Source organism: Podarcis tiliguerta (assembly GCF_965153285.1).
Source record: "Podarcis tiliguerta genome assembly, chromosome: 1".
Taxonomy (NCBI): Eukaryota; Metazoa; Chordata; class Lepidosauria; order Squamata; family Lacertidae; genus Podarcis; species Podarcis tiliguerta.
Window position 1 is genome coordinate 8,321,217 of NC_139534.1, and position 20,162 is coordinate 8,341,378.

General features: G+C 41.1%; 1 protein-coding gene across 2 annotated transcripts in view; it reads right to left on the bottom strand.

Annotated features, from left to right (window-relative positions):
* Nucleotides 1-20,162, bottom strand: part of PARD3B (par-3 family cell polarity regulator beta) — a 588,896-nt gene that overhangs the window by 437,504 nt on the left and 131,230 nt on the right. For both annotated transcript variants that reach the window (XM_083400643.1, XM_083400642.1), the window contains exons 3-4: nucleotides 16,072-16,243; nucleotides 3,991-4,100 (exon numbers count right to left, since the gene is read on the bottom strand). In XM_083400643.1, coding sequence (XP_083256769.1) covers nucleotides 3,991-4,100; nucleotides 16,072-16,243 — 282 coding nt within the window. The remainder of the gene's footprint in view (nucleotides 1-3,990; nucleotides 4,101-16,071; nucleotides 16,244-20,162) is intronic.

Consider the following 20,162-nt stretch of genomic DNA (forward strand, 5'->3'; position numbering starts at 1 on the left):
AACAATATTTGTTCCAAATTCTCAACAATGGAAGGTATTTTCATTTCATTTCTTCTTCCTCTTTCCTTTCTTACGCAACTCATTTGACCAATAGTGGTTCTGCAAGTGGCAATAAAACACCAACTTATGGCCACGTATTTGAGCTTATATATTATACATGCGAATATTCATAACTATCTCACATCATTGGCTTGAGATTTAAAATTAGTACATTTATTAGGTAAAAGGTAAAGGGACCCCTGACCATTAGGTCCAGTCGTGACCGACTCTGGGGTTGCAGCGCTCATCTCGCTTTATTGGCCGAGGGAGCCGGTGTACAGCTTCCGGGTCATGTGGCCAGCATGACTAAGCCGTTCCTGGCAAACCAGAGCAGCGCACGGAAACGCTGTTTACCTTCCCGTTGGAGCGGTACCTATTTATCTACTTGCACTTTGACATGCTTTCGAACTGCTAGTTTGGCAGGAGCAGGGACTGAGCAACGGGAGCTCACCCCGTCGCAGGGATTCGAACCGCCGACCTTCTGATCGGCAAGTCCTAGGCTCTGTGGTTTAACCCACAGCGCCACCCGGTTCCTTGTACATTTATTACAACCTTCTAAATCATTAACTGTAAGGAAATACGACTTAATCCATCGACATGTTCAAGTTAACTGAAGCAATATTTAGTTCATACTTCAGGGCAACACCAGACCTGACTTTTATTAATTACAAGAAAACAATCTAGTTGAATTGGGAAGACTAGATAGAAAGCTCTTCTTCCTGGAACACAACATCCTTTTGGTAAACGTGCTCGGTAAATTGTTCATTTCTTCCAAGCCTACATGTACACCGCCTACATTATGAATTTAGATCATGTGCCATTTCATTTTCCAATTAATTATTTGTGATTGTGTATGTCAGATATAAAATAAACTAGGTAACATATTATTCACTATAAACAAATTCTGCTAAAGCAAAGTCTCTACACATCCGTCCTTCTGCCTATTATGGCTCACTGAGCTACAGCACGACACCATGAAACTCTTCTTAAAAATGATTAACCACAGATGGTACATAACACCAGTAGAATTAGGGGAAATGTATAAAACTGGCTCAAACCTATGTTGGAAATGTAAGGAAAAAGAAGGGACTTTTTATCATATGTGGTGGGATTGCAGTAAAATTAAAATGTTTTGGGAAATGATATATAATGAGTTAAAGAAAATGTTTCATTTAACATTTGTGGAAAAGCCCGAAGCTTTCTTATTAGGGGTTATGGGAAATGACCTGCCAAAGAAATCAAATTTTTTTTTTATGTATGAGGCAATGGCAGCAAGAGTCTTAATAGCATAAGGATGGAAGAATGAGGAAATCCTGACGAAAGAATTGTGGCAAGAAAAACTGATGGACTGTGCGGAATTGGCAAAACTGACACACAAACTACGTGAGAAGGATAACGGTGATTTCAAAGACGAATGGGACCCTTTTATGAAATACCTGAAGAAGCAACAAAATGAACTGGACTCTTTGACAGGTTTTGAATTAACATTCACAAACTCTTTATTGTAATATATAGATAGATAATTTGAGGATCTTTACAATTTTATAACATGCAGATAGAAAGAGGTGTTGAGAAACGAGAAAGGAGTTGAGGGAAGTCCGGGGGTTGGGCGGGTGGTGGGTTTTCTGTTTGGGGGGGGAGGGGAAAATGGAGGGGGGACAATGTGGATAATGTATTTTTGTTAAAACTATTGTGTTGAAATTTCTAATATTTTTTTTTTAAAAAATAAAAGATTAACCAACGTTGCAATCACTCCCTTATTCAGCAAACCACATAGATCAAAGTATTCTACCTTTATTTCACTTAAAGCGATACACATATCTGGTCTTATGCTCAGAATTTTTACAACACAGGAAAGCATACTGAGCTTCTGTGATGGAAATATGAATTGCATGTTCTGTATATAATTCTTTCATCAGCTTGGTTATAGAACTTGCAAAAGGCCCATGGCTCATTCTCTCAGATCTGGGTTGTTTTCCCCTGAAACATCTATACAGGGAATCCTAACCTTTACTGTATTTTCCTCTTTGAACTAAATCTAAATCCTGTGTCTCCTTCGAGCATCTTCCTGGTGGTGTGGCCTAACAGTGCAATATTAATTAACCATACTCCAAACTCAGCTTAATGTAGAAGATGTATATTAATGAGTTCATTATGACTCTTTGATTTCTGTCCATATTTGTTCTAGGAAATAGGTGTGTACATGCTACATTAGTAAATACTTCCAATTTCACGGGGAAACCTTCAGTTTTGCAAAGAGAAAGCCAAGTCAAACCACGAATCCTACATCCCCACAGAATTTTCCATAAATATCAACTCTGATATTTAATAGCTTTATAAAGAAAAAAATAATCTCATTTATAGTGAGTGGACAGCATCAATATCTGGATGTATAAAACTCATGCTAGTTAGAACCAATGACATAAGTTATAAAAGACATCCATATTATTACTGCAATCATTCTTCACCTGCTTTGCCCTGACTGTTATCAAAGATTAAATGTAACAGTAAGAGCTGGTTAACACCTTCAGAAAGTTGCATATAAACCAAGTCAAATAATTTGGCGTGAATTCAATGCTATTAAGCAATGAGCCTCCCATTTTGTATTTGTATTGTATTTAACACTCCCCTCGTTCCCCAAGGAACTCGGTGGCTTGCATGTTTTCCAGGGAATTTCCAAGCCCAGACAGAGTACAGGGACAGACGTGCTTAGCTTCAACAACTGTGAGTGCAACAGAACTGCATCACGGGTGAGAAAACCCATGGGTCTGGGTGTATGCATGAAAAAAAGAGACTTTACAGTTCATACGACCTTTTCGTTGCTGCGAATACACAAATATTACACGGGCATTTTCCATATCATACATAGAAGGCTCGAATGATGGCTCCTTAAAAAAACCCATACATGTATCTTAGGAGTCCCAACCGGAGTCTGTACCTGAAGTTAACACAATTGCCGCATATCACTGATGTAAGAAATAATCAGAGGGTTTATTAGTTTTGTCATTTTTATCAAGTGTGCAAAACCCTTGGCCCAGAAGGCATTGCTGAAGTACAACAAGGCCAATGGTCATGGAAGTAGTCCGACAACATCTGGAGGGCCAAAGTTTACTCACATCGAATTTAAATAATCACACATTATGCAGGGAAAGAGTCTGCATTTTCGTATCTCATGTGATTGTGGTTGCTATTAAATGCAGCACCAAAATGGTCTGGGTTCTGCACAGTGCTAAAAATGGCAACCCAACAGTCACACACATTCGTACAAGAGAGTGAAACAAGAAGAAGAAGAAGAAGAAGAAGAAGAAGAAGAAGAAGAGGAGGAGGAGGAGGAGTAGTAGTAGTAGTTTGGATTTGATATCCCGCTTTATCACTACCCAAAGGAGTCTCAAAGCGGCTCACAATCTCCTTTCCCTTCCTCCCCCACAACAAACACTCTGTGAGGTGAGTGGGGATGAGAGACCTCAGCGGTGTGACTAGCCCGAAGGTCACCCAACAGCTGCATGTGGAGGAGTGGGGAATCGAACCCGGTTCACCAGATTATGAGTCCACCGCTCTTAACCACTACACCACACTGGCTCTAAACTAAAGCAGAATATGCTACATTACATATGCTGTTGGAGATCCCCCTACCAACTCCTCAGGTGGATAATTTTGGAGAGCATGGAGGGCTGCTGTCGAAGGTGGAGCAAGGAGCCCCCTTGACCTAGTACGAAAAGCCACACTCACCATTTACCCAGACCATGCCAATCATTGGCTCCAGCCTTGGTCGTTGGCCCCCAACTGCCCACCCACTCAAGGCCAAAAAGGTTGCCCACCCGGATTCAAGTGGAACTCTTCCTGTGATTCTTTGGAACAAGCTACTACCTGCTGCTACTTAATATTAATTTCTAAGTAGTCTGATATTACCAGGAACAATGGTAACAGAATTCAGAAGCACAAGATACCTACTGTCGCAGATGTCTTCAGAACATGTTCATTGGCATTCAAAGCTCCAGCAGCAAATTCGACAGGTGGGCCTAGGGCGGGATCACTGCTCCTTCTCACCAAAAGTGGTGTCCCTGAAGACAAAAGCAAAATGAAGGATAGAAATATGACGCTAGGAATTTAATTGATTAATGCAACATGTCCTGCATAAACTCTAAAGTTGTTCTGCTACTTCACATCACCAATACAAAACAAAGACTGATCGGGTGACATGCTAAAAGCCAATACAGAAGTTAGCAGGGGAAATGAAACTGGTTGTTGTTGTTGTTTTTCAGTATGCAAGAGAAATGACAGGGGGGAACCAATCTAGACCTAACTCCTCTCTACAACTCGCAGAAAATAAAAGCTTCTTTTTTTAAAAAAAATATTTATTAGAGGTTTGGAAATTACAGAAAAAAGAAAAAGGAAGAAAAAGAAACAATATAAATTTAACAAAACATACATTACAGTTACAATAAAAAAACCAATACAACAATACAAAAAAGAAGAAAAAAAGAGAAAAATGAAAAAAAAAATACATTAAACATACACATCCAATATTCCATATCTTTACCTTTCATTAACTTGGTTCATCGACCTCCTCACACCTCCCTTTTTTGTATTCTATTTCAATTAACTATTTCAGCAAATTCTTTCCATCTTACTCAATTTTTGTTCTATGATTTATCTTAACAGTCTAACCTTAAATTTTTCATTTTATCCCGTTATCAATCCACTTTTACTTAAGTCTTTATTACATTTCTGCTAAAACCATATAACTTCATTCCAGCATCCTTCTAACATTCATTAATTTTACAATGTTTTTGTAGATAGGCTTTAATTTTTTTCCAATCTTCTTCCACCAACAGAAAATCAAAACTTCTTAGGAGTCCTCCAACGGTTCCTAAATTACCACAGTTTTGTGTTTGCAATTGGCTAAGCTACCACTGTGCTTGGGATTATTGCAAAGTAGTATGTATACCAAAGCATGGAAGAATACACAGAAACCAAATAAGTTAAATAGTTAAATAGAAAGTGAGAAAATGTTGGAGCAGTGTAATGTGATCAATCTAACCACTGTGCAGAAGGATTAGGGAAAGTATGAAGAGGTGTTGAATCAATGGGACATGGTAACCGTGCGCATTAAAAGGGAACTAGGAATATCCAGAAATGGGGTAAAATATTTGTTATTACAGTGGTACCTTGGGTTACATATGCTTCAGGTTACATACACTTCAGGTTACAGACTCCACTAACTCAGAAATAGTGCTTCAGGTTAAGAACTTTGCTTCAGGATGAGAACAGAAATCATGCTCTGGTGGCGCAGCGGCAGCGGGAGGCCCCATTAGCTAAAGTGGTGCTTCAGGTTAAGAACAGTTTCATGTTAAGTACGGACTTCCGGAACGAATTAAGTACATAACCTGAGGTACCACTGTATAAACAAATACTGTTTGAATTTAATGCCCAGGAAGCATCATTTATAGAGTAAAAGTAAAAACAAGCAAATAGAGAACTTTTCTGCGTATAGCCCTTTTAAACCTTTATTGTTATTATTTTGTACAACTTTGATACCATTTTGATAATTTGTATACAGTTGTACCTTGGTACTCAAACGCCTTGTGGCTTGAATGTTTTGGCTCTTGAACGCCACAAACTCGGAAGTGAGTGTTCTGGTTTGCGGACGTTTTTTGGAAGCCGAACGTCCGACGCGGTTTGTGCTTGGATTTGATATCCCACTTTATCACTACCCGAAGGAGTCTCAAAGCGGCTAACATTCTCCTTTCCCTTCCTCCCCCACAACAAACACTCTGTGAGGTGAGTGGGGCTGAGAGACTTCAGAGAAGTGTGACTAGCCCAAGGTCACCCAGCAGCTGCATGTGGAGGAACGGGGAAGCGAACCCGGTTCCCCAGATTACGAGTCCACTGCTCTTAACCACCACACCACGCTGGCTCTCCACAGGAAGCTCCTGCAGCCAATCGGAAGCTGTGCCTTGGTTTCTGAACGTTTTCAGAAGTTGGACAGACTTCCGAAACAGATTCCGTTCGAGAACCAAAGTATGACTGTATTGCACTGAGCTGCTTCACACGGTACGGTAAACCAAACTCTGGCTTAGTGGTACCACATGAATGTGAAGGCTCCAGGAAATAGATTTGCACCCACTTGGCAGCAAAAAAAAAAAAAAGGACCTAGGTGGAGCAAAACAGAAGAAGAAGAAGAAGAGTTTGAATTTGATATCCCACCTTTCTCTCCCTTTAAGGAGTCTCAAAGCGGCTAACATTCTCCTTTCCCTTCCTCCCCCACAACAAACACTCTGAGGTGAGTGGGGCTGAGAGACTTCAGAGAAGTGTGACTGGCCCAAGGTCACCCAGCAGCTGCATGTGGAGGAGTGGGGAATCGAACCCGGTTCACCAGATTACAAGTCCACTGCACTTAACCACTACACCACACTGGCTCTTGTGGGAGCCCACACAGTCCCTATAAGCCATAGCTTGGATTACCATATGTAATAAAAGACATTTTAAATTACTGTAGCATATCTCCAACAGGTCCTCAAATTCGTTTGTACTTTTATCATTGCCAATGTACTCTAAATGTCATTCATCTTCAAGACCAGCCAAAAAACTTCAGATAATTCAGAAAAGCAGCTACCATGCTGTGTCAGTTGAAGTCTTGTGAAGTTAAAGGGGGGAAAACTAGTCTTTCTTCTGTCTAATGTGGTAAATGTGGTGATTTTTTTTTAATTAAAAAAACTTAACTTAAAACACTAGGAATGAAGTCCCCCCCCCCCTCTTTTCAACTGTTTCCAAATTAATTTACCCTTGGAGTAGTGCCAAGAATGAACGCTAATTGGCCCAAAATGATTTTCTATCACTTACAAACAACTGGAAGTAGGTTTATGAAACCGGAACGCATCTGCTATATTAGCTAGAGGATTTAAAAATGCAGTGTTCTATTTTTGACTAATATAGACGCAAATAAATGTACTTGAATTTGGAATTTGGCATGATATACGTATAATAAAAATGTGCAGGTTTATGTGTGCAAGTGTATGGGTTTGAAATATACTCTTGAGAAAATGCATTCAGATTGGCTCGCTGATAAAAAATGTTTGATCATCAATACAGAGGTTCCAAATTCCAGTTGGCTTCTGTCCTGTCATTGGTTCACTGAGAACTACAAGGAAGGTTCAAGCAGTATGTGGACCGAGAACTCCCAGAAGTGCAAGCTGGATTTAGAAGAGGCAGGGGAACCAGAGACCAAATTGCAAACATGCGCTGGATTATGGAGAAAGCTAGAGAGTTCCAGAAAGACATCTACTTCTGCTTCATTGACTATGCAAAAGCCTTTGACTGTGTCGACCACAGCAAACTATGGCAAGTTCTTAAAGAAATGGGAGTGCCTGACCACCTCATCTGTCTCCTGAGAAATCTCTATGTGGGACAAGAAGCTACAGTTAGAACTGGATATGGAACAACTGATTGGTTCAAAATTGGGAAAGGAGTACGACAAGCCTGTATTTTGTCTCCCTGCATATTTAACTTATATGCAGAATTCATCATGCGAAAGGCTGGGCTGGATGAATTCCTAGCCGGAATTAAGATTGCTGGAAGAAATATCAACAACCTCAGATATGCAGATGACACAACCTTGATGGCAGTGAGGAGGAATTAAAAAACCTTTTATTGAGGGTGAAAGAGGAGAGCACAAAATATGGTCTGAAGCTCAACATCAAAAAAACGAAGATCAAACCGATCCATTTTGAAGGAAATCAGCCCTGAGTGCTCACTGGAAGGACAGATCCTGAAGCTGAGGCTCCAATACTTTGGCCACCTCATGAGAAGAGAAGACTCCCTGGAAAAGACCCTGATGCTGGGAAAGATGGAGGGCACAAGGAGAAGGGGACGACAGAGGACGAGATGATGGGACAGTGTTCTCGAAGCTACAAACATGAGTCTGACCAAACTGCGGGTGGCAGTGGAAGACAGGAGTGCCTGCCGTGCTCTGGTCCATGGGATCACGAAGAGTTGGACACGACTGAACGACTAAACAACAACAACAAGCTACAAGTGCCAATGAGCCTTAAACCATCGTTTGTTGTTGGCTTATAGATCACAGCTTCTTCTGGATCAACAAACCACAAACCTTGTTTTGGAGTCAGGTTCAGCATCTGAATCCAATTCCTAGGCCATCACACCCTGGGTGAGTTACATGAGCCACCAATTGGGAAGCACTGCTCTACAGTATAATTTGTAGGCTAAATATTGTATTGGCTAGATGTGGATGAAAAAGGAAACTGAGTTCTTATACCAAGGAGCAGATGTTGGCCAAACCATTGCGTTCTATTATTTCCCCCTAAGTTTTCCAACTTGCAGGCATGCCTTCTGCCTCTTGAGACTCATCCCTATTAGTAAGAAATGATGCAAAAAAGTTTAGCGTGGCGGAGACCAAGGAATGCAATGTAGCGCTTGAGCTTCCTTTTCTAATGGAGGAACTGGGGTTGATGCCAGCTCTAATTACCCCTTCAGTGCCAAGTACTAAACACTTGACAAACTTTTTTTTTTTTTAATTGCCAGAATAAATCCTGCTTTCTATGCAGCCTGATTTTCTTTTTCAGCTTGTGTTTTAATTATTCAGCACTCATTATGTCACATTGCGTTATGCAGCCAAGTCGTAGATCCAATGCTTAGGCTCAAGGACAACTAGACCAATCACCTGGAACAACTCGGGTTCATCCAACTAAGTTCTACTTAGAAACAGACCCACTGAAATTAGCTGGCCAAACCCATGCCTGATGTTTTAACAGCGCTAAAGCACGGGAAGATCTACAACAGGAGGCCAAGAGGCTACAGAGCATGTCTGGTGCTGAAGCTGCTTTTATATGACTCCAACTACAAAAGATGAGGATTGCAGGGGCCTGACTGACTCCATCTACAAAAACTGCTGAACAGCTTTCGGTCTGTGATATTGTTTAGGATGTTCGGTTGGGTTTAGTTGCTGTTGTTGTTATTGATATTTATTTCAACGGTTCTACTCTGAATAAGTCTAGCAATTAATACAACGCACTAGATTTATACTTGGGACGAGAAGGCAGTGCATGTGTAAACTGAATCATGTTCATTTTGGGGAAAATCATAAAACACTTTGAAGAATTAATGTTAAAGGAATGGCCTGATTCTCTCTTTCCAAGCTAATCATATAAACAGAGCATATATCTATATCTATATATATAGATATATATAGATATATATAGATATCCTACTCATATTGAAATACTGCCCCTCAATGAGGCCAAACTTAGATTCACAAAATCCTTACGGGTATGTGTACCCCTGCGTACCCCCAGAAAAAAAGCACTGAATATAAAAACCTTTCTTCCAATTTCAGCTGCATTATTTCGAGAATGGAAACATCTTTGTCAAAATCTTAAACCAACCCTGTTAAAATCTTACTTTGTTTTTTTAATTTACATATTCATTAAAATATGCTTTTTCTGTTATTCCAAGAGGTCTTTGCTATTTGAAACTTTCATATACTATGTTTCTAAAACAGAAAAGTTTACCACCTGATATAAATCCCAAACAAAAGGGGGGAAATGCCCAAGCAAAGTACTTAGTCTTTATGCAACAACAGCGGCCAGAATAATTTATGCCCAAAGGTAGAAAAACAAAAATAGTCCCGCAAAAGTAGACTGGCAGAATAAGCTAACAGAATACATGGAGCCTGCAATGTTGACTGAAAAGGAAAAGAAATCAGGATGAGTCGATTTTTTTAAAAAGAGTGGGAATGCTTTGGTGAATATTTAAAGAAATATAACAATCAGATATAACAACCAGAACCTTTACCTTTACACATAGCCACACTTAACAGTTTTAAAAGTAATCATCACAACTATATCATGCTCAAAGTCTTCATCTTGTCTCAGCTGCATGTTCATATGGTTATGGCAACCACACTTCAAGTGTTGGGCATGGGGGCCATCACTGTAACTCTGATGTACAAGCAGGAAGGAAGTGCCCTTTACTTAGTGTGGAACTGCTGTAAGGAAAGTTCCCAAAGTAAATATATGTTGTGCATGTGTATGCAAAACCTCTGGAATATAGTACTTAATCAAGAAAGTTGCTGTATTTTTCGCTCTATAAGACGCACCAGACCACAAGACGCACCTAGTTTTTGGAGGAGGAAAACAAGAAAAAAAAATATTCTGAATCTCAGAAGCCAGAACAGCAAGAGGGATCACTGCACAGCGAAAGCAGCGATCCCTCTTGCTGTTCTGGGTTCTGGGATAGCTGCGCAGCCTGCATTCGCTCCATAAGACGCACACACATTTCCCCTTACTTTTTAGGAGGGAAAAAGTGAGTCTTATAGAGCAAAAAATACGGTACATAGAGAAGACTGATATGTAGATATTCTATTCCAATCACACTTTTCTCTCTTCTGTATCTGTGATATGATTAGCCACATATCTATTCTAATTAAAACCACTCTCCAACACTTTGTGTGTGTGGTTGTGTTTTTTTAAAAAAAAATCCTAAGCAGGGTCAGCTCACCCGTAATTTAGCAAGTCAGATTGTATTCCAGTCATGCAGAAATAGGACAAGACGATTTTCATCTGCATTATGGATTTAAACTGTTAACAGTGGGGGGGGGGATGGCGTTGAGAGATGTAAACAATAGAAGAATATTTATTAACAGAGAGATATGATAGCTAGAAATTGGTCAGTCAGATTTTCAGAACCAAGTAAGCTTTATACCACACCATCAAGACAAAAATACTGAGTAATGAAGGGGGAAGTCATTGAATCTATTAGCATGCATTCATTGAACATCTGGACTTTTAGTTCTGTGAATTTTAGTAACAGAAGAAACTAGGCCTTGTGAACGCCTTAGAGTACCTCATCGCCAGCATTTTATTTCTGTGCCACCTTTCTTTAGATAAAACCATGCTCAAGGTGGCTTACAACATGAGAAGGTTTACATAATTACAAACATAATAAATAAATCAGATCAAAAAGCACACAACCAAATTGGAACAACTTCCACATAAATCATTGTAATTTTTTTTAAAAAAAGATACAAAATTTAGTATCAATAACAACAAACCTCAACAAAATACCCTAAATAATAATACAGCCCAAGAGTCTGTTCAGCAGCTTTTGTAGCTGGAGTCAGTCAGGGCTCTAACCTCCTACGCCAGGTTGGAAAAGGCCAGCAAGGAGGGAACCAGGTCTTCCAGGACTCACAGCCAAGATGGTGTCTAGCCTCTTCAGCAGCCTCCGTATTTGTAGTTGGAGTCATCTAAAAGCAGTTTCAACACCAGACATGTTCTGTAGCCTCCTTACTCCCTGATGAATTGGCATGGGTTTGGCCTGTTACTGAACTTCCAACACTATCTTTCTATTCACATTTTATTTATTGTACTTCAAGTAACAAAAAACTTAACAAATACATTACATATTTACATACCTCACATACCAACATATCCTACATGTACACCACACATAATAGACTTCCAACTCTTCTCTTTATACCTTGTTATGAAACTTAACTCTGTACGCATCTCGTATTTGTTATTCTACTTTTCTTTTGTATTTATCTAACCAGATTTTATCATACCTTTCCTCTATTTTCAAGATTTAATCTATATCTGCCAGGAGACTTGCATTGTCCGTATGGTTTTTAAGATATTCTTTAAAAGTTGACCATTCATTGTTAACTTTTTGAATAGTCTTTCCTCTTATTCTCCCTGTTAGTTCTGCAAGATGTAGATATTCAATCATTTTTCTTAAACAGTCTGATTTGGTGGGGATAATATTGCTTTTCCAGTTTTCGGCTATCAAGATTCTTGCTGCTGTGGTGGCATACATAAATAAGGGTCTATAAATTTTCTTGATTTCTGCAAACCTGATACCAAACAGGAAGGCTTCCGGGGTTTTTGTGAAAGAGTTTAAACAGTTTTTTTCCATTTCATTATAGATGACATTCCAGAATTCTCTTAACTTCTTACACTCCCACCACATATGTATGAAGGTGCCATTCCCCTCTTTACACCTCCAGCACCTGTCTGTGCTTTTCTTATACATTTTGGCCAACTTGGCCGGGGTTAGGTACCATCTGTATTGCATCTTTAAAACATTCTCTCTAAGGTTGTAGCAGGCGGTAAATCTAATGTCCTCTTTCCATAGCCTTTTCCATTCACTCATAAGTATGTTGTGGCAAATGCCCTGAGCCCAGCGTATCATGACTGCTTTTACCGTTTATGTTTTAAAAGTATATAGGGAAGTGAACAAGTGTTATGGCGCCAGTCCCAATGCTAAACATTGGGGGGGTCCCACCCATCTCCATTGTTAGAACTTTCTGCTTACTCCTCCTCCTCTCTGTAGCCTCATAGTTTCCAATCTGTAAGGGGAACCAGTCTTATGCCATGACAGCCAGGTCTCAAGGAACTTGCCAAGGCGGGTGTCAGGGAACTGCCATCGGAGCGGGAGGCGGTGAGAGGGCTCCCGGATGATGGTGGAGAGGGCCCTAGTAGGAGGAGGGATAGCCCATACGTTGGGGAAGGAAATCAACGTAACACCAGTGGTGAAGGGAAGGAGATAGAGGAAGCGGAGAGGTGGCTCCAGGACTCTTCGTAGGAGACCAGCGGAGAGGGGACAAGTGCTCCTTTGCCCACACCCACCCTGCGCAGAAAGCTTTCGCGCAGGCAACGGGGGAGGAGACTGGGCGTCAAGCAGCTTTTATGTTGGAAGTGGTTTAAGAAACGCCCACTGACGGATTCTGCCAGCGACTGAGGCAGCCACGGAATAGAGGCTGTCCTGTCAGAAAGGGTTCAGCCATGCAACCTAGCCAGGAGTAAAGGCAATTTACGCACAAGCAATCCCTAGAACCATTACAGCAGGTGTACAAGACATGTTGATTCTTCCTCTGAAATCTTGCTCCTCTATTTTTTAAAAAATTCACCGATTTCTGCTCTCCACCAACAAATAATGTTTTTCACCTCACATTAGCTATCTGGCATGTGATTACTCGGATTAGCTTTGGGTCCCCTTTGGAAAATTAGTGTGACATTGGCTGCTTTCCAATCCTGTGCAATGGAGGTCGTTTTTATGGAAAGTTTGCTTCTTCTTTTTTAGAAAATAGTTTCATATTGAGTCATTTTCTTCATAAACTCTCGGGTAGGTGTCATCTGGGCCCAGTGACTTGCTCATTTTTATTTATCAACAGAACCTAAAACCTCATCACTTTTCACTTCACTTCTGTTTGATTCAAGTCTTCAAACACGTTTCCCGAAAAAGTCAGTTCAGGAGCAGGAATCTGCCCTATATCTTCTGCAGTGAAGACAGACACAACTAAATCATTTAATTTCTCTGCAGTCTCCCTAGCCTCCTGCTTCTCGTGTATTTAAAGAATTTTTTTATTGTTATCCTTAATGTTTTTAGCAGTGTGTTCCTCAAATTCTTTTTTCTTCTTTATTTTCCTGTCAACTTACATTGGTTTCAACAGTTTGTGCTCCTCTTTCGTCTCCCTCAATTTCCAAAAGTAAACCTTCTTGCCTTTTATAGCTTTCTTCTCTGTTCATTAATCATGCTGGCATCGTCTTGGATTTAGTGGTTCTGTTCCTAATCTGTGATACACATTCCAGCTAAGCTTCTATCATCATGGTTTTAAAAAGCTTCCAAGCATCTTGGGGAGAGATTTGACCCTCTTGACTCTCCCTTTCAACAATATTCTAAATATTCTTCTCACTCTTGAGGAGTTTTGCCTTTTGAAATTGAATACTACTGTGTTGCCCACTTTCCACACCGCAGTTGCTGTTCCCAGTTGGTTTTCCCCAGTCCTCCAGAGCAGAGGAAACACAGGGGCAAGAGAGACAAGGGAAGTTCCTCTGCACTTAAAAAAGCTTTTCCTTGCATTCTATAATTTAGTTGGATAGAAACAATGTCTAGGAATTGCCTCTGGCTAGTTCCGTGGGCAAGTTAATTGGAAAAGGAGTACAACAAGGCTGCTTATTGTCTCTGCTTATTTAACTTATATACAGAATTCATCATGTGAAAGGCTGGACTGGATGAATCCCAAACCGGAATTAAGATTGCCAGAAGAAATATCAACAACCTCAGATATGCAGATGACACGACTTTGATGGCAGAAAGTGAGGAGGAATTAAACTATGCCAATGAGTAGCTGAAACAATAACATAGCAACATATATATTGTTTATTTTCCTAAGTTTGCTTCCACCTTTGCAGCTAAGAGACAATAAAATCATGTGGCAACTCGTATCAAAAAGCAGTCTGTCACACGGCAGCTACAGTTTATCTTTAAGACACTGGTGTACCACTAATATTTTGCAGACAGAAGCTGTATCCTTGACCCACACTATTTATGCTGACAGGTACAAATGGAATACATAAAGTCAAGGACAAAGGAAACATACAGAAATAAACATAATAGGCAATGATGAATGTTAAAAAATAATTAATTTACGGCTCAGACCCATAAGCATAAAGTGCCACTAAGGGGGAGTAGAAATTATTTGCATTAAACAGCCCCAGAGTCTAGAAAACTATTGTATGAAATAATACTTCCTTGGTCTTCACACACACACACACCATACTAAAATATGGGGACAAGGTCTACATTATTGCTTCCTTAGGCAAAATTTATTCATTTGTTTTATTTTATGATTATTAATTTGCTGGAAGCCGCCCAGAGTGGCTGGGGCAACACTGTGAGATGTGTGGCTTATGATGATGATGATGATGATCTAGAGTTTTATTGGCACCTTATGCCAAGGACTTTTGCTGTTTTAACAACTTGACAGGTACTAGTCAGTCAGCACTACAGAATTTTCTTCATGTCATCAGCATCGAAGGAATACATATATTCCTATGTATTATGTTTCCACAATCATGTAGGATTACAAAAACATCCTCAAATTCTGGAATTTGCTATGTAGTTCAGCTTCTTAAGAATGCCATCTTTAATTTTAGTTTACATCAGTAATTTCCACTTCTTACGGTCTCGGATATGCTTGTGAGCAGCATGCTGAGATTTCAGAAGCCAGGAGATTTGCTAACTTAAGAAACCACAGTGCCTTGCATATAGCTCTCGTGCTTTCTCCCAGAACAACAGAAATAGTGGAATACATCATGTATACTGTAAGAGAAATTACAGAAAATTTGTCCAATTGGCCTGATTCACATATATTATGCATAGTATTGTTATTAAAATATTATAGCATTTTATTTAGTTATTTAAAACATAAATTCATTATTATAAGGCGGTTTAAAAAAACTTTAAAAAAAACTACAAAAAGTACCTTTACTAGGTAAAGGTAAAGGGACCCCTGACCATTAGGTCCAGTCATGGCCGACTCTGGGGTTGCGGCGCTCATCTTGCTTTATTGGCCAAGGGAGCTGGCGTACAGCTTCTGGGTCATGTGGCCAGCATGACTAAGCTGCTTCTGGCGAATCAGAGCAGCGCACGGAAACACAGTTTACCTTCCCGCCGGAGCGGTACCTATTTATCTACTTGCACTGGTGTGCTTTCGAACTGCTAGGTTGGCAGGAGCAGGGACCGAGCAACGGGAGCTCACCTCGTCACGGGGATTCGAACCGCCGACCTTCTGATCAGCAAGTCCTAGGCTCTGTGGTTTAACCCACAGCGCCACCCGCGTCCCTTTTACACATGTAAACTAGCCAACAGATAAAAGCACAGAACCCTGAAAATCTTTGAGTTTAGAATGCCTAGAAGACAAGAAAGTTGGTGCTAGAGGCGCAACTCCCTTGGAATAGCATATCACAGCTGTGGCATCAATATAAAAAATAAAAAAGCCCTCTCTTTTGTTGTTTCATCTGTAAAAGATACGGAATTTGGAATAATGCATTAGCCAATGACGTTAGCAAGTTGGCACGCTGATAAGAATAGGAGATGCTTCTTCTTCTTCCAAGTATGTTTTTATCAGTGTGCACAAACCTAGAAGATGACAAATGCACCCACAGAACTGCAGAAACAGCGCATACCTCTCATCCAAGATAATTATCAATCTAAAAATGCATACGCACGTACCTAGTCTCAAAGCGGAGGGTGTCACTTCAATCTCTCCTCTGATTGGCTGAAATGCAGCCAGCTGGGCAGCTACATCCGTCTCGAAAGCATCAGGGCTGTTTCCATTTGTCAAACTAGCACTGGCGTCCTCAGACTTGGAGATTGACTCTTGCTCGTCGTACACAGCAATCAACTGCAAAATGAAATGTTACTTTATGAAACTTTTGTAACAAGAAGGGGGTCCCCTCATGGAAACACAACTAATTACGACTTGGATCCAAGAACTCTATGGGCATGATGACATGAGGATTTTCTCTGTGGTGCAAACCACTGAGCCTTGGGCTTGCCAATCGGAAGGTCGGAGGTTCGAATCCGCGCGACGGGGTGAGCTCCTGTTGCTCAGTCCCTGCTTCTGCCAACCTAGCAGTTTGAAAGTACGCCAAAGTGCAAGTAGACAAATAGGTACCACTCCGGTGGGAAGGTAAACGGCGATTCCATGCACTGCTCTGGTTTCGCCATAAGTGGCTTAGACATGCTGGCCACATGACCTGGAAAAACTGTCTGCGGTTAAGTCCAGTTGCGAATGACTCTGGGGTTGCGGCGCTCATCTCGCTTTACTGGCCAAAGGAGCAAACGTTTGTCCGCAGACAATTCCCCCCTGTATTTTAAAATATAAAAACTGGCACCTTGAACTAAGCCTCAAAATGAGCTGGCAAGAAGTGCAGATCAAAAGCTGTCCTAAGAGATATCTCAAGGTATATTGTAAAACAGAGAAAATACATGAAGAACAAATGTAAAGTTTTCATCTTACGGCTCCAAAAGGTAAACAGAAAGAATCATTCTACAAATAAATATTTCTGAACAGGTAGGAGGAATCTATAAGCACGCCACCAAAGCATAATCAATGTTGTTCTGATGCTTTGTTTTGTTTTGTTTTAACAGGGCATGAGCACAGAGTAAAGGCAACATATTCATGTTCAAGTCTTCAAGCAGGTAGATAAGAACAGTTCGAGGCAAAATAACAAAGGTATGTGGGGAAAACAAATTGGGGGTGGGAAAGGAGGCTTCTAGAAATGACAGTGGGAGCTGTGTTGCCCATACAAACGGTAAAGATAAATATCGTATAGCACTTTGATACAATAGACGGTGGATAACTGAGGGAATTGAGGTGGCTAATACCCAGAAAGCAGAATATAAAAGGGGGGCAGGGAAATGCCAAAAGCACAGAGGAAAGGTCATCGAAGGCAAGCACATGTACAAACAGAGTAGACTGGGAAAGCATTGTAAATGAAATCAGATTTATTACAGAAAAGAAAACAAAAGTGTGTGGGGGGGGAGCTGAAGAGGTCACTGTTCATCAAGCTGAAATAAGAAACTACTATGTAGAAACCCCCATCTGAAAAGAACTGGACCACACAATATGTGTTTGTGTGATAAGAAATAGAGTACCTTCTAAATAAAAAATCATCATATCTATGCATGCTGCATTGGGAGAAAACAAATGCAGCAAAATAAAGAAGATGGCCCAGATAATATTCCGTAAAAACAAAATGGAAAACATACAAGACTACAAGTAGTAGAAATAACAGCTGTTGTTTTTTTTTAATCACATGATGGTGCAGTGACAGATAGAAGTATTATATCTAAAACAGCAATGGTCAATGATAATGAAACTACACCGTCAACAATACCTTGGTTTTACGAAGCAGGTGTTTTACAGTGTACATCTCAACGGCTTATAGAACAAAGTAAGTACTTTAGACCCATGACAATTAGAAAACATACTTTGGGGCTTGGAATAAAATAACCAAACAGGGACATTCTCCCATTATAATTCCTGCCACAGTTTTGCCAAGATTGATTTATATTGGGATAATAGTGGGAAAGAGCACTGTGTCTTCAATTCAAGATTACAATAGTGTATGTTGGTGAGAACTTCCAGAAATGCTTGATTATTTGATCATGGAACAGCTGTCAGGCTGTCTGTTTTTCTGCTTATATTTTCTTTGTAATAGCTTTTGCTTATACATAAATAAAAAGTTTTTTAAAAACAACAACAACAGGGAAAGCTACAAGAAACATAATAATGCAATAGATACCTGCCTGGAGATATGAGATCAATAGAAACCTTAAGAGAACATGGGGAATTTCCACAATAGCATCCATCGTGGAAGATGGAAAATGTTTTTAGCAAGCATTGAAAAGAGCACAGTGCACGGACCTGCCTGATGTCAATAGGCCGGATGTTCCAAACTATGGGTGCTTCCACACCAAAATATTGATTTCTTCCAAATGCAGAATGGATATTATGTAGCACATGGGTAGGCAAACTAAGGATCGGGTGCCAGATCCGACCCAACCGCCTTCTAAATCCTGCCCGCAGATGGTCCAGGAATCAGCATGTTTTTACATGAGTAGAATGTGTCCTTTTATTTAAAATGCATCTCTGGGTTATTTGTGGGGCCTGCCTGGTGTTTTTACATGAGTTGAATGTGTGCTTTTATTTAAAATGCATCTCTCGGTTATTTGTGGAGCATAGGAATTCGTTCATTAAAAGGTAAAGGTAATGGTACCCCTGCCCGTACGGGCCAGTCTTGACAGACTCTAGGGTTGTGCGCCCATCTCACTCAAAGAGGCCCGGGGCCAGCGCTGTCCGAAGACACTTCCGGGTCACGTGGCCAGCGTGACATTGCTGCTCTGGCGAGCCAGAGCCGCACACGGAAACACTGTTTACCTTCCCGCTAGTAAGCGGTCCCTATTTATCTACTTGCACCCGGGGGTGCTTTCGAACTGCTAGGTTGGCAGGTGCTGGGACCGAACAACGAGAGCGCACCCTGCCGCGGGGATTCGAACCGCCGACCTTTCGATCGGCAAGCCCTAGGCACTGAGGCTTTAACCCACAGCGCCACCCGCGTCCCAAATTCGTTCATTATTTCCCCCCAAAATATAGTCTGGCCCCCCACAAGGTCTGAGGGACAGTGGACCGGCCCCCTGCTGAAAAGGTTTGCTGACCCCTGTAGCACCTGTAATTCCGCTTATCAAAGTGGCTGAGTGGGTAAGGTAAGGCGAATTCAATGGTAAACTGGTCCCAAGAGAAGACTCCCTGGAAAAGACCCTGATGTTGGGAAAGATTGAGGGCACAAGAAGAAGGGGACGAGAGAGGACGAGATGGTTGGATAGTGTTCTCGAAGCTACCAGCATGAGTCTGACCAAACTGCGGGAGGCAGAGGAAGACAAGAGTGCCTGGCGTGCTCTGGTCCATGGGGTCACGAAGAGTCGGATACAACTAAACAACAACAACAATAACATTTTATTTATATCCTGCCCTCCCAGCCGAAGCCGGGCTCAGCGCAGCTGACAACAGTAAAATAATACAACATTCTAAAACCATTTCATTATAAAATCAGTTCAAATCAAATTAATGGCAACCATTGGGCTAGAGTTCACCCGTTGGAAGGAACAAGGCCTAAAATGGTTTTCAGGGTTACAACGTTGTTAAAGGGTAGGGTGCAAGAAAGAGGGAGCAGGGCTCTTTTTGTGTACCATGGCTTTCGCGCATCCACTCTCGAGGTGCAACCCAGCGCACCCCCTCAAAGTAGTTTCTGCAGGTGGAAAGACCTTTTGGAATGGCACAGGATTGCAACGGGTAGGGGGGGCAGACTGGGCAGAAATTGGAGGGGGGGCTTGCATGAGTGGGAGCGTCTTCCCACCTGGAGTACTGTGTCCAGTTCTGGGCACCACAGTTCAAGAAGGACACTGACAAACTGGAACGTGTCCAGAGGAGGGCAACCAAAATGGTCAAAGGCCTGGAAACAATGCCTTATGAGGAACGGCTAAGGGAGCTGGGCATGTTTAGCCTGGAGAAGAGGAGGTTAAGGGGTGATATGATAGCCATGTTCAAATATGTAAAAGGATGTCACATAGAGGAGGGAGAAAGGTTGTTTTCTGCTGCTCCAGAGAAGCGGACACGGAGCAATGGATCCAAACTACAAGAAAGAAGATTCCACCTAAACATTAGGAAGAACTTCCTGACAGTAAGAGCTGTTCGACAGTGGAATTTGCTGCCAAGGAGTGTGGTGGAGTCTCCTTCTTTGGAGGTCTTTAAGCAGAGG